Here is a 13,974-nt window from a genome sequence, read left to right as displayed (position 1 = left end):
GAAAACACTCAGGTAGCCCTCTTCTCAGGTCTGACGGAGGTGGAAGGATACTTGGAAGGCATGTTAATCGAGCCACATTTAGCATGTCTGCATGAATTTGTTGTGTCCCGTGTGCGTAATGCTCTGTTTGCCGTTTCTGTGTATGCACGTGACAGTGTCGGGCAGGGAGTAACAAAAGCCCCATTGTGGAGGCAACTGTGACTGAACTGGCCTCCAAACGTTTGGTTTGTCCAGGCAGACTGTGTGTGTGTGTGTGTGTGTGTGTGTGTGTGTGTGTGTTGCTGGGAGGTGGTGGTGGTGGTGGTGGGGGGTAGCAGTGTATGGGGCACAGTGAGTGGAGGAGGACAAGTTATGGTAATGAATGAGCTCCAGTGTGTGCAGTCAGACCTCGAGCTACTGAGCGGTCGTCAAAATGCTCTCCACTCGTGTCGCTGAGCTTGTCGTTTTTCTCATTTGTGGTGAGTTTATGTCCAAATTCAAAACTTTTCATGAAGACTTTCATTTTTTATTTACCAAGACAAAGACATCAGGCTTTGTCTTGGTAAATAACTGTTCTTAGATGTTCTTGCTTGTTCTATGTTCTAAAAGTCTACCAGCTTTTCTAGTATTTGTGTACTACAATTCTTAGACGAGGATTATCATGACAAACCTGTTAAGAAGCATTGACAAACACCTGTGACAGGTTGTGCTTTACGTACATCAGCTGCACAGATTGTGTGTGATAATATTGTTGTGCTGCTGAGGGAGATGTGAGATATGGCTCCATTCAGCTACTTTTACTAAAAGCAGAGCTGTTTGTCTCACTTTTTAAATATTTATTGAGTGAACTATTGTGTTTTCCTTTTGATAATATTTACTTCTAAACCTAACTGAGTGGAAAACTCATAATGCACATGCACCAAAGTAAAACAGAAAAAAAGGGATTTAAAAGATACTGATGTTGCGAGTCAGTTTGTTCTAAAACCAAGGATCCTAAAAGCAAAAGCTCATGCGCTTTAAAAACAGCAGCCAAAGCTCACATTTGAATAGCTGGAAGCAGCAACAGTCTGGGTTTTCCAATTGATAAATGCCTTTAAAGGATTATTTAAATCGGGTTAAGGTAATAGGCAAGATTTAATTTTGCACATATGCACAATGGTTACATTGATGGGCCATGAGGATATTTAATGTCCTTTCAGAGCGGGACATTAGAAAGTATGGAGTCTTTCACAGACAGCTCACAATGCATGTGGCAGTTAAACAAATGGAAAACACGATCCTTGGAGCAAAACTGCAAGGCAGTTCATTTGTGTAGTACATTTCAATAAAGTGGAAATTCAGAGGGCTTTCTCAGGGTTTAAAGGCATTATGGTAAAATATAAAGCAGGCATAAGGCAATCTGAAGTTACTGTATAAAAAAGGTGTAAATACTAGTGTGAAGTACAAACAGAAGTATATATTTGAGCAAACTGTACGGTCTTGATGAGCCCCGCTGGAGACACGGCGCTGTGTAACATTATTTACACTCTGTTGTTGTTTTCAGTCATTTCACTCTGAGAAATGAAAACTCATTAGGTCTTTTATGATGAGGCAGACAGTGGGCCTCTCTTTTTCTTCTCTGCAGCAGGATGTAATGTTTACACAGTTGACTTGCCAGCCTGGATTGTGTGTGTGTGTGTGTGTGTGTGTGTGAGGGTGGGGGTGGGTTCAGCCTCTTTTTCTTCAGGGTTGGATCCATTTAAATGATCCTTCCAGTTCCCACTGCCGCTCCACTCTCTTTGGACCATTTCTCCTCGGGTTCACAGGTCAGCCAGTGCCTAGGCAACACTGTGGTGGCAGTGAGGGGGTTTTAGGATACAGAGCTGTTGACATGGAGATGAACTGAGATGGAAATGGTTTTCTCAGATGTCTGTGTCTTGCTACTCCATTATTTTGTGGTTTTACTTTTCTCCTCTATTTACCATTAGATGAAAACCTTTTGAAACTCGTGCTGCCAGGTTTTAGACTCCATCTTATTATTATTACTATTATAAGAAGGTACCATGATGGCACCATGTTCAGCACTATATATTTCCCTGTCAGCTGGCAGGACCAGGTTACTGTTGTGAGCATAATTGATATCATAAAGTTGGCTTTACAACATCCTGCAGGGACCCACGTAAGCTACTGCCAAAAATAGAATCCAGTTTTATGGAAAACACTTTAAATGTTGTACACAGATTAATGAAATAGTAAAGTCCCATGTTGATCCCTGGGCAGAAGACAAAACAGTACTATTTAGAGTTCTAAGCCAGTGAAGCTGCTCACTATGATGCTTTAGATTGATGTTTTTCAGTTTTCCTAATTCTTTCATTTCTCTTTCTACCTTTACTTTTAACTTAAAAAACATATATATACTGTATTTCTACCTGTTCTCATGCCACTTTGTTTCTCCACAGTGAACCTGATCCCCACCACACCGATAGTGGAGGAGCGCCCTTTCCATGCTGCGGATGGAGGTATCGGGGTGGCTGTGGGGAAGAGCAGAAAGCGAGTGTTCCCACAGCCTCACACCCAGGAGCCCAACCCCATATTTGAGGCTTATGGGTACTGCAACATTCCCAACCGCACTGAACAGGCCTGGGAGGGTGAGACCTGCACAGTGACACAAAATCTGATTTAAGCAAAATCTGAAAAAAACCTTAATGCTGTGTGTGATTGTGAGTTTGGTTATGTGAGAGACATATTGTTGAGGCCGGCTCTCTCTTTGCACGAGTCAGAAGCAGATTTGATGGACAGCACAAAAAATGCTTAATTTAGTAATAATGTCAGCTTTAGTGTGTCAGGGCACGAGGGATGTGTTAATTTTGGAGACGTCACTTCTCCTGGACTGCATCATCTGTAATGCTGCAGCTCCATCTCACTACAGCACAGCTCTGTTTCTAGCCTGAGGCAATTATACAAATATTCTGCACTGCTTGAGATGAGTTACACAAGCAACCGCTAATTCACTGCGTGGTAGTTTCTCTCACCGGAGGAAAATAAATCACGTTCATCATTTAGATTTATTAGACCACCTGTCATAAGAACAAGAAATAATAAATAATCATATATTTTTTTAGACAGTTTCAGACACTGGACAATAAATCACTAAATACTGATTTTCCTGTTTGGCTATGCAAGTAAATAAGTGTCATTTTGCATCTTAATCAAAAATTAATGTTCTTTTTTATATTTTTCTTTTTTCCACACATACTTGTGGATCAACCATTACGGAAACATAAAAAGTATTTTTGCTACTTGTGTTGATTTATAGCATCTGTGGCATAAAGCTAGATTTGACAGACACTGTGCATCCAAAGTTATTAACATGCGCAGTGGTGTTTTTTTTGTTTTAAGGTGGTGAAATGTTCCCAAGGACACACACTCATTTCCCTGCATCTCCTATCTTCTGATTTGACTTTTAAATAACTCACTTACACTCACAGTCATACACTCACAGACAGTGCTCCAATTTCTTTGATGTGTCTCGTGTTGCTGCCAACTCCAGCCTTAGTTGATGCCCCGAGCAGAGCACTTTTGCTTCAAATTGTCTCAAATCTTGTGATATTTTTTGTATAGTGCACTATATGCTAACTATCTCTGCCTTCAATTTGGTACTAGGTTAAAACAGTGAATTTATGAGAACTTTAAAACTGAAAATATTTCTCCCTTGTGTGTCAGAATGAGTACATGTTGGACTATGTAACAAAAACAACAGTGATAGTTGGGGAAACAGCTCTGTGGAGATTGCCAGAAACTCTACGGGAGATAATTCGATGTACTTGTCGCTAAGAGTCACACTTTGTAAAGTGATTGAATTGTTGATAGAAAGAAATGAACATACCTGCTCTAATTTCTTATCATCATATTCCTGCTACATCCTAATCTAACCACAGTCTTGATGCTTGGATAAGTAATCTGATATCTGCTAACAAAAGGGAGAATAATGGCGAATAATGGTGCCTTTTTCCACCGCATGCATTGGAAAATTGCTGAAGATGGTCTCCTCTGACAGGTCACAGTCCTGCTGACTACAAGCTGCTGTCTGTCCATGTGATGATTCGCCATGGTGATCGCTATCCGCTTTATTCCATTCCCAGGACCAAGCGACCCGCCATTGACTGCACCCTGTCCACTAGCAGGTACACTCACGTTTCCCATTAGATGAACAAATACAACCTGCAGCATTTTTTATTAATCACATTCTTATTCTAACATGATGCTACAATAAACCTCAAGAAATGTTTTCTGGACTGATCTAAAAGTGTAGCGGAAGCTGATTAGTGTGGTGTTTTACTCTTTTAACAGAAGGGCAAGAGCATGAGTGGCATAACTAAAGTGTTACAGTGGTTTCTACAGTGTGAAAATGAAGGCTTTGTGCCCACTGTTTTAATTAAACCAGATTGGAGAATAGTGCTTCCTTAGCAGTAATCTCCCAGCTATGAACTCTGGCCCCCTTTGTCTAATGGTTGGCAGGAAGACCTGATGGGAAGTGGGTGAGAGTGAGACACCAATTACTGAACCAGGCTTTGATATCCTCCTACAAAAACTGCTGGCTAGATAACAGCTGTCAGAAAATGAGCTCAATGAGAAAGCAGCTTTAGATTTTTTTTTTTGTGTGATGTTCAAGAGCCTCACAGCAATTAATTTGCATCACAGTTGGTAAATCAGGACCTGTATAAGCATTAAACATATGAATACCCCAGACAGTCGCTTGGTTTTCCAGCGATTGCAGGCGGCAGGACAGAAACTCCCTATAGAAATGCGTGGAAGCACACACACACACACACACACACACACACACACACACACGCAGAAATTAATATTGTTATCTTCCTTTATTCATTATGCTCCATTCTCCAGACTTTACAGTGCGTCTGCTCTTCCCGGCTCTGCAGCTCAGTCAAGAGGGGGCTAGACAAGGCTTCCTGATAGGAAGTTATTAAAAGCCAGCTTTCCCCTGTGCTTGAGCTTCAGAAGAGGTCTGCTTCTGTGTGGTTGTGTTCACTTCAGTTATTGCAAATGCACGTTGCTATGGCAGTTTTTCTTGTTATTCGGTCAGATGGGTTTTGTGCACTCACACTCTGTGGGATTTTGGACCATATGGTCAATAAATTCTCTGTGACCGGTCGTGTGTTTGGGCTGTGTACCTGGCTTCAGATTCAGTCACTTCTTAACTTAATTCTGCACCAAGCTTTAAAGCAGCAACATCAGCTCTGCACATCTGGACAGTGCAGGCCACATGCCAATCTCTCAGGCTGAAACAAAGGGTTGCATTTCAGATTAGTTAGTTGCAGCTGATATGCAATGAACATTTGATTATTAAATATAAAGCGTCGCTCTGGTTTAGGCGGTTTATGATCAAGTACCTGCAGGAATAGAATAGAATAGAATGCCTTTATTGTGACTATACGGTTGTACAATGAGATACAGAATAACAGCGTTCCCATCAGGCGGAGTGGCAATTTGTTTTTAGTGCTTATTACTGAATATTGACTTTCAAAGATTTTTGTTTTGTCTTTAATAAAGTAGTTCTCTACTTGGATTGTATTTTTACCACATAAATTCATTCACAAAGATATGTAGATCCACATATATGAGCCAATGTTTGTTATTTGATTATATATTTGTGTCTAAAGTGAAATTTAAAATGAGTAAAGAAGAGATGGAGGAAACACCTTCCACCAGGTTATTGGAGTTTGTTCTTCAGAGGCAGGACTTCCCTGTTGGCAACTCTACAAAATCAACAACCAGCTGATCTAAGCAGAGTCGGGCAGAGCATAAACAGTAATCCATGACTAGTTGTGACAGAAAAGTAAAAATATATTTAAAAAGCACTGTCACATCAACTTAGTAATATGGCCATGCCCATAGCAAAGCTAGCATATAGCAGCAGATTTTGGATTTGATGCGTTGTCTTGTTGTTTGGTGTTGAACTGCCTTCACTGTGGAAGAATTTAGTGTTATTTGTATTCAAGACTCAACTTGCTAAATATCTCAAGTTGCACCACTACCCTAACTTCCGTTCATTGTTAGTCCAACCGTCTGCAGTGGTACAGTACACAGTGACCATGGTGCTACACATGACATATAACAGACAGTCAACACAGGACTACATAAAGTGCAATGTTCAAAAATTGCAAAAAAAACCCCAAAGATGGTGCAACATCAGACAGAACAGAGCGATACAGACACAAGACAGTGCAGTCACAACAGTGTAATTAGAAATGTGCAAAAGACTGCGTATTGTGTAAAAAGTCTCAATACTCAGTCTTGTACTATAATACTACTACCAACACAGAAGTGTCCCATTATCTTCGTGTTTATCGGTCTGAGAGCATCCCCACTCTTCTTGTTTTGCTGCTGACCAACTGGTCCTGACTAATCCTGACTCTTCCCGTCTCATTACATCACGTCACATTCTCCCTGCTGGCTGCAGTGCTGTGCGTTTTGCTGTTTTGAGGCCCTCTGTATCATTCAGATACACCCCTCTGAGTGGATCTCTCTTGATTTTTCTCCACCTCCACCGTCTTGGATTGCAGATGGTTAGTCCTTCTGATCTTGTGAGCTGCACGACCACTCTAAGCAGGACGACTGGTTCTTTGCTACGGAATCATCAAAGCTACTTTGCAAATACATATTCACAGAGGAGCAACTAAAAAGCAGAAAAAGCTTCATGCACACATGTATACATACCAGCAGACTGAGATAGAAGCTCTTTAAATGTAAAGTTATGTACAGAGAAGCCTGCACAAAACTGCCTGGTTCTTATCTTCGCCCAGTGTGATATAGCAGCCAGTGACAACACTTTACAGGCCCAGGAACAACTTCTTATGGATGCAGTGCTTCTCTCTTATGACCATAATTCCACGGTGCCGCTCAGGCTGCCCAGGAACACCACAGAATATGATAAAGTCCAGCATGTGAAACCTGATAAGCTGAGAATGGACAGGTTTCCTAACCATGCTGAGTTTGCTGATAACAACCCTTTGATTGAGAGTGGGCATTATTTAAAAGGTCTAGACACTAAAATGCTACAATAATATGAGTTTCCTCAGTTTTATTTATGCAGGATTAGTTTGTGGGGAAATAGCTCGTTCTGTGCAAAGTTCAGCATTATAAGGGGCATTTTAATGCTTATATATATTTAGCTGAACCATCAACTTGCTCTTCTGTCGCCACACATTTTGCATCTCCCCGTTAATATTCTGTATAAACACTCACCTCTTTTCATTTTTGGCTGTAACTAAATGACCATCATGACAGTGTGTTTCATTTTTGATGGCCATGTTTTCAGTGTCAGTCCTCAGTCTATTTAGTCCCAACTGAAATATCTCATCTGTTAAAGATTTATGAATAAATACTCCATCCATCCATTTGCTTATCCTTTTCAGGGTCGCGGGGTGCGCTGGAGCCTATCCCAGCTGTCTTAGGGCCAGAGGCGGGGTACAGGTCGCCAGTCTGTCGCAGGGCTAACACGTAGACACAGAAAACCATTCGCACTCATAGTCACGCTAACATTTTCTCACGTTTACAACATGGTTTAAATTAAAACCACGTTGTAAACATGACATTTTTATGGCTGAATTTTGGCATTTTTAACCTAAGAGGTCATGGGGATGATCCACTTGTGAAGCAAACTTCAGCTTTGTTTCAAGGGGGGTTGGACACTTCCTTGTTGGCTTCGGTCCCAAACATTGCTGCTTGCTTGGTCACCACTTCAAAATTCTTTTCAGGTGTAGATCTCAGAAAGATTCATAACCCAGCTGAAATGCATTTGTCTTGCTTTGGTGAGTCTGTTGTATGTCTTGGTTTATTCTGGTAATAACATAGGTAGTTCTGTTTTTATTTAGACCAGCATGTAATTACAGGGATCTCAACTAGCATATGCCCTGGGCAGGATCCTTACAGAGAGCTCAGCAGTGTGTGTCCTTGTGTGTGTGCGCCTCTGTGTGTGTACCCTGGCACCAGCTTGTCGACCCACTGTCTCCGTCTGTGGTTAACTGAGCTCTTTCATCGGGGAACATCTCTTCTCTTCTTCTTCTGCTTTTTCTTCTTCTACCAATGCAGTCTTTGTCCAGGTTTTTGTCTCCCTGAACCAGTCATCCGATTTGCTTTCATCCCAGCTTTGACCACACCATCTCTTTCCCTTTTTTATTTACCCCACCCCCTCCACTCATGCTACCTCTTCTTTCCTCATCTCTCCATCCCTTCCTCCCGCCACACTAATCTTTCCCCCCATCCCATTCAGTGATAATAATCCCTGCTTAATGTAATTGGGCTGTGTAATCTTTGGTTAGCAACAATCAGCCTAATAGACAGCCTGGCTGGCTCTTTGTCTGCACTAGTGTCCCCATCCGCTGACATCCAGTCTCCCAGTGTAGCCAATTAAAATGTGAATTGTCTCAAACTCCCTAAAGCAAAGTCATCAGTTGATGGCACCGAACTGGAGCACTTGTGGGCACTGAATAGCACATATTCAGTGTCGTTTAAGGGAGTATTAACTTGTGATAATGCAGAGAAAGGTTTGGTTAAATGGTGACAACAGCTGCTGATGCAGCATGATAGGAAAAGGCAATAATGATTAAAAAACTAAGAGTTTAGTGCTGTGAAGCCTTTGTTTTGGCATAAAAAGCACAAACTACCCATTGTCATCATGCAATTGTCCTTTGTAATGTAGCTGCTAGCTGTAGAGCTGCGTCACAATCACAGGCATGATTTAAGGGTAATGACGGCTCTGTGTGCGTGTTGTTTTTTTGTTTTTTTCTAAAACTGCTCATTCCCGAACCAGTATGTAATCACTATGGAAACTGTGTATGTGCGCATGACCCGTTTTAATCTGAGTGAGCTGAACTGCAGCTCCCTCAGATTTGTTATATTGAACTGTAATCTTCAATCATCTCTAATCTACTACAATTTGGATTGCTCCTCTCGCTGCCCTCATCCCTACGTGTTTGTGCGTGCTTGTATGCGTGCTCGAGTGGGTGTTAGGCTTTGTGCGTGTGTACATGTGTGCATTTCTCCCAAGGCAACAAATTCTTTCATCTTTTTATATCTCCATTTCCCGTATTGCCTCCCACACATATTGAACAGTGCTGCTGCTGCAGAGCAGTGTTGTGCTGGAGAGACACCTGGTGGTGAATGTGGGGAGTGGCACCACATGCTGCGACTGATGATTATTTTCATTACAGGTTATCTTATCAGCTTTGTTAAGATTTCTAAGATGGCAAATGACAATTTCATAATTTTTTCATACCCCAGTGTGATGTTATAAGATTATGGAAATTGTATAATACAAAAACATCCTCACATTTTGGAAGCGCGCTGTACATTTTATTTTATTATTTTTTAAATATAATGCAAACATAATACTGGCAAGGCAGTGAGAAGGGCCTGGTTTGAATCCACCATCCTTTCTGTGTGGAGTTTGCATTTGTTCCCCGTTTCTGAGTGGGCTCTCTCCGGGTACTCTAGGTTCCTAACATGCAGTTAGTGGGGTTAGGTGTGAATGTGAGTGTGAATGGTTGTCTGTCTCTCTGTTGGCCCTGTGTGGGAGTCTGTCCATGGTGTGGATCTGACTTGAATAAGTGTAAGAGGATGGATAATACTAGCAGGCTTCATAAAAATTACTGCAAAGCCTCAATACATAGACTTAAGTGATGCATTGGCTTGCTGTTTTAGCTTTACTGCACACCAAGAAGGTCCATGGTCTGAATTCACTGGCCCTCTGGGACCATCTGTGTGGAGTCTGCATGTTCTCCTTATGGCAGCTTTGGTTCTCTCCGGTCCACAGGGAGACTCCCACAGTCCAAAGACGCGTTAGGTTAACTGGTGATTCTAAATTAGCCGTAGATGTGTGTTGGTCCTGTGGTAGACTGGCAACCTGTCCAGAGTGTACTTAACTTTTTGTCCCATGACACCTGAGGGAGACCCTGTGACTGTGAATTTGATAAAGAGAACAATGATGGATGTTTCAGCTTTACGAGTGTTTCATGTTTTGAGGGGGAAAAAGCATTATTATATTAATACCTTTCTTTAGTTATTGTATTATTCCTACTAATTTATTAACCTTGAGGATTTTATAAACAATTCATTATGTAAGTCAGATTTTCCATTAAGATTTAAAAGGGAGTATTTGTATTAATTTGTATTATTAGCAGGATTAAAATGAGCAAGCATCATGTTAGCAAAAAGGTTAGACACTCAGGGGTCACACAGCTGCCTGCCAATGGTTAAAGCTGAAATATGAACAGGAAGTTCTGTTGAAAGGTTAGAAGCAGTTTAGAGAGTTAATGTTTGCCTTTGCAATGCTGCGTTATATGGTGTAATGACATGAGCTAAAGGTTATTCCATGTGTGGATCTACTGGATGACTTTTTTTTTTTAAAGAAAGAAGAAAGAAAGAAAGAAAGTGTGTACATTAAAGCAGCTTTAGTAAGAAAACGCTGAGTAAATGTTTAAGATTGAGCACAGTTTAATTAATCTGTCCTCACAAATATTGCTGTACACATTTGCTTGGTAAGTGGAAGGTTGTTGGTTCAGTTCCAGCTGGAGACACAAATCCCCTGTGGGGCTGTGTCAGGAAGGGCATCCAAACATGCAGCACTGCCCACTGTGGCGACCCCTTGTGGCAGCAGCCGAAAGTACCTATAAACAGAACTATTTGAAACAATTAATCGCATTCAAATACTCTGTTTGTCACCCTTTACTGAACTTGATTCGGGTATTGTGTAGAGTTGCTGAGAATGAAGCTCTGCTTGGTTATTTAGATGTTACATTGAAGTCACTTATGATTGAAAATATTATGATTAGTTTGAAATATTGTAATTGGACTTTTTAAGTCATTTTAAATGATTTAAACTCATTTATCATCATTTGTCAACTGTGACACTTCTGATCAATTTAACGATGTCTTTAAGATCAAAAAGCTGATCTCCGTTCAGAAACAAAGAGCAGCTTTTAAACTGTCACGTATTTCAGCTGTGTGGGGAAACCACATCCACCTGAGCAGCAACGGAGGCTTAAGTCTGTGTTATGTGAACATGAGACCATGGATTACATCTTTAACTCCTCTTGTCTTTTCTACTAACCCTCAGGAAACCCTCCCACCCCCTGCTGGACCCCTTCATCCATCACATGGGCCTGGGGGGTCGCGGCCACTGGGAGTCACCTCTGGGCTCGGTTCCTCGTCTGCCCAGCCACAGTGCCTGTGAGATGGGAGAACTCACGCAGACAGGTGACAAGAGCAGTTGAACCGAACTCTTACAGACATTGTTATGTGTTGAGTACTCACATAATTTATTCTACATCATTCATGCCACGTTTCATTTTCCCATCGTTGTCCAGGTGTGGTGCAGCACCTTCGCAATGGGCAGCTCCTCCACCACGCCTACAAACAACACAGTCTCTTCCCTTCTGATTGGGCGCCCCGTCAGATCTGGGTGGAGACCACAGGGAAGAGTCGCACTCTTCAGAGCGGGCTGGCCTTCCTCTACGGTTTCCTTCCGGACTTTGATTGGACGAAGCTGACCGTGCGTCACCAGTGGAGCACGCTGTTCTGCAGCTCGGCCTGCGACTGCCCTGCCAGGAACAGGTACCTGGAGGAGGAGCAGAGGAGGCAGTATCAGCTCAGAGCGGCCGATACTGAACTGGAGAGAACTTACATGGATATGGCACGAACTTTGGGTCTTCCCACTCGGCAGCTCCGAGCTGCAAACCCCATAGACTCCCTGCTGTGCCACCTGTGCCATGGCCTTTCGTTCCCATGTGTTCCCATAGGGGATAGTGGCGCCGGCGGATGCCTGACTATGGAACAGTTTGCCGTGATCCGACGGCAGCAGCTGGACGATGAGGTGCACCGGAGGAGAGCGGGGCTGTACCACAAATACGCCATCCTGGCGATGTATCCCTACCTCAACCGAACCGCCGCCAAGATGGAGCGGATCGCTAAGAGCATCGAGGCTGGTCGTGAGCCTCGTTCCGGGGGCGAGGAGGTCTTCACTCTCTCTTCAGCCCATGATGTCACAGTGGCTCCATTGCTAAGTGCCCTGGGTCTCGAAGAAGCCCGGTTCCCAAGGTTTGCAGCAAGAATTGTCTTTGAACTGTGGAAAAGTCCCTCGATGATACAAGGCCAAGTAAAAAAGAGAGGTGGAAAAGGTGAGAAGTCAAAGGCCAAATACGGCGAAACATTCATCCGGGTGCTGTACAACGGCGAGGACGTGACATTTCACACCTCCTTCTGTCGCCCACACGACCGCCACGTCAGCCAGCCTCTCTGCCCTCTGAAAAATTTCCTGTCTTTTGTTAGGAGAGACATGTTCAGCGTTGTCAATGCCACCTCCTACAAGGAGGCCTGCTACAGGCGCCCTGGTTGACAGACTGAGAGGAGGGCGACTGAGTAAAGCTTGATGGCAGATGGTTGTACTTTCATTTAGAATGTTTTTGAAGACGGTGTACTCTTACTCTGCTCGTAGTGTCTCCACATTTTATAACATAGTCCTTTTACATTTCTGAGCATGAAGTGTGACACAATCACACACAACATGACCTTCACTTTATAACCTTTCTACAAGCGTACGATCATTTTATAAAGATCTGTTCTCGACTCTATCTGTACAACACAAACAATTCAAGGGAAGTTGAACAGCACTCAGCCACTTTATTCCAACATTCCATGACAACTTGAAACTGCAACATTTCATTATTTCCAAATGCCTGTAAGAAAGAGGAATATTGAAGCTGGAAATACTATGATGGGAATATTTTGTGTATAATAATGTATTTCAGTCAAAACTTTGGGCCAGTTTGAGCTGTAGAACTCAAGATGACCAAGTTTTGTTTTAACATTTAATCTTTGCAGCAGGCTTTGTTTTTAGCAGTAACATTCTCACACGTTGCCGTGTGTCTTTTTATTCTTGGCTTCATTCAAATTGTTTGCGATACTCTAATAGTGACAGTTTGGTGCTATTAGTAATCACGCCCCTCTTCTCATTTTGGTCTTTCTACTGAGTCTAATAAACATTTTTCCGAACAGACGTACGTTACTGTAAAACAGTAAAATAAATGCCGTCATGTTTTAATGCTCTGTTCTTAGTGTTTTTTTTTTTTTTTCAGCTATGACCCATTTGGTTTGGATTTTAAATACTGAATAAACAAATAAAAGCTGTTTCTAATCTTACTTTGTCTTACTGGTGATTTTTTGTAAAGCGATGATATAAAATCATTGCATCTAAAATGTACCCAGTTATATTAAAAGTCGTTAAAAACATTTCTGCAAGAATATCAACAGATGTCGTTTCATACACCTGTTTTGTCACCCTTGTAAAAATGTCTTGCTTTAGGTGTTAGCTGATCCTTCTACCACCATCTTCCATTTCAACTCACTCTTTTTAAAAAAAAAAAATACTGTCTCTGATTTTGACTAAGCCATTTCAACACCCTGGATTTCCACTTCTCGGCCCATTACTTGGTGGATTTTCTGTTGTTTAGGATCATTATTCTGTTGAAATGGCTCCCTCAGGTCCAACTTTCTGACTGATAACTTGAATTATCTTCAAGCATATGCTTCAAGCTGCCAAATGTGTCCTGTGTTAATGAAGCCAAACGGCTCTTTGTTTCATCTGTGAGAGTAGATCCTCCCAAAAGGCAAATTGTTGCTTTAAAGTCTTTATGGAGCATGAATGTGTGTGGATGGCACACAGTTCACAAAGCTCAAACCTCTTTCTTTCTACACGTTTAGATAAAGACAGTTCCAGGAGTTTCCCTTTGATTCTGGGATGGACAGTCTGTATTAGATCTTCTAAAATTGCTTGTCAGACATGAACATCTACAAACATTAGATAATGCTTTGGATCTTGGCACGATTATGCCCCACACTGACAGTGAAGAGACAACAGTCGCTATATTTGACATTCACCAGGTCACAAGTTGCCCATCTAGGGTTGGGATTGGGTTTTATTTTGGCTTAATCTTCAAC

General features: G+C 42.0%; 1 protein-coding gene across 2 annotated transcripts in view; it reads left to right on the top strand.

Annotated features, from left to right (window-relative positions):
- Positions 1-13,176, top strand: part of pxylp1 (2-phosphoxylose phosphatase 1) — a 35,538-nt gene extending 22,362 nt beyond the window's left edge. The window contains exons 1-5 of one of the 2 annotated variants that reach the window (XM_085245041.1): positions 323-458; positions 2,418-2,606; positions 4,016-4,142; positions 11,096-11,235; positions 11,346-13,176. In XM_085245041.1, coding sequence (XP_085101167.1) covers positions 413-458; positions 2,418-2,606; positions 4,016-4,142; positions 11,096-11,235; positions 11,346-12,373 — 1,530 coding nt within the window. In that variant the 5' untranslated portion in view covers positions 323-412 and the 3' untranslated portion in view covers positions 12,374-13,176. Of the gene's footprint in view, positions 1-322; positions 459-2,417; positions 2,607-4,015; positions 4,143-11,095; positions 11,236-11,345 lie in introns of those variants that run through there. The other variant, XM_085245040.1, reaches the window with a different exon arrangement.
- Positions 13,177-13,974: the final 798 nt, after the last annotated feature.

This window comes from Mchenga conophoros, linkage group LG14 (genome assembly GCF_057382185.1).
Source record: "Mchenga conophoros isolate Kocher_MC1m ecotype Shallow Benthic linkage group LG14, M_conophoros_male_GT1.1, whole genome shotgun sequence".
NCBI classification, from domain to species: domain Eukaryota; kingdom Metazoa; phylum Chordata; class Actinopteri; order Cichliformes; family Cichlidae; genus Mchenga; species Mchenga conophoros.
This window is presented reverse-complemented; position numbering and strand designations above follow the sequence as displayed.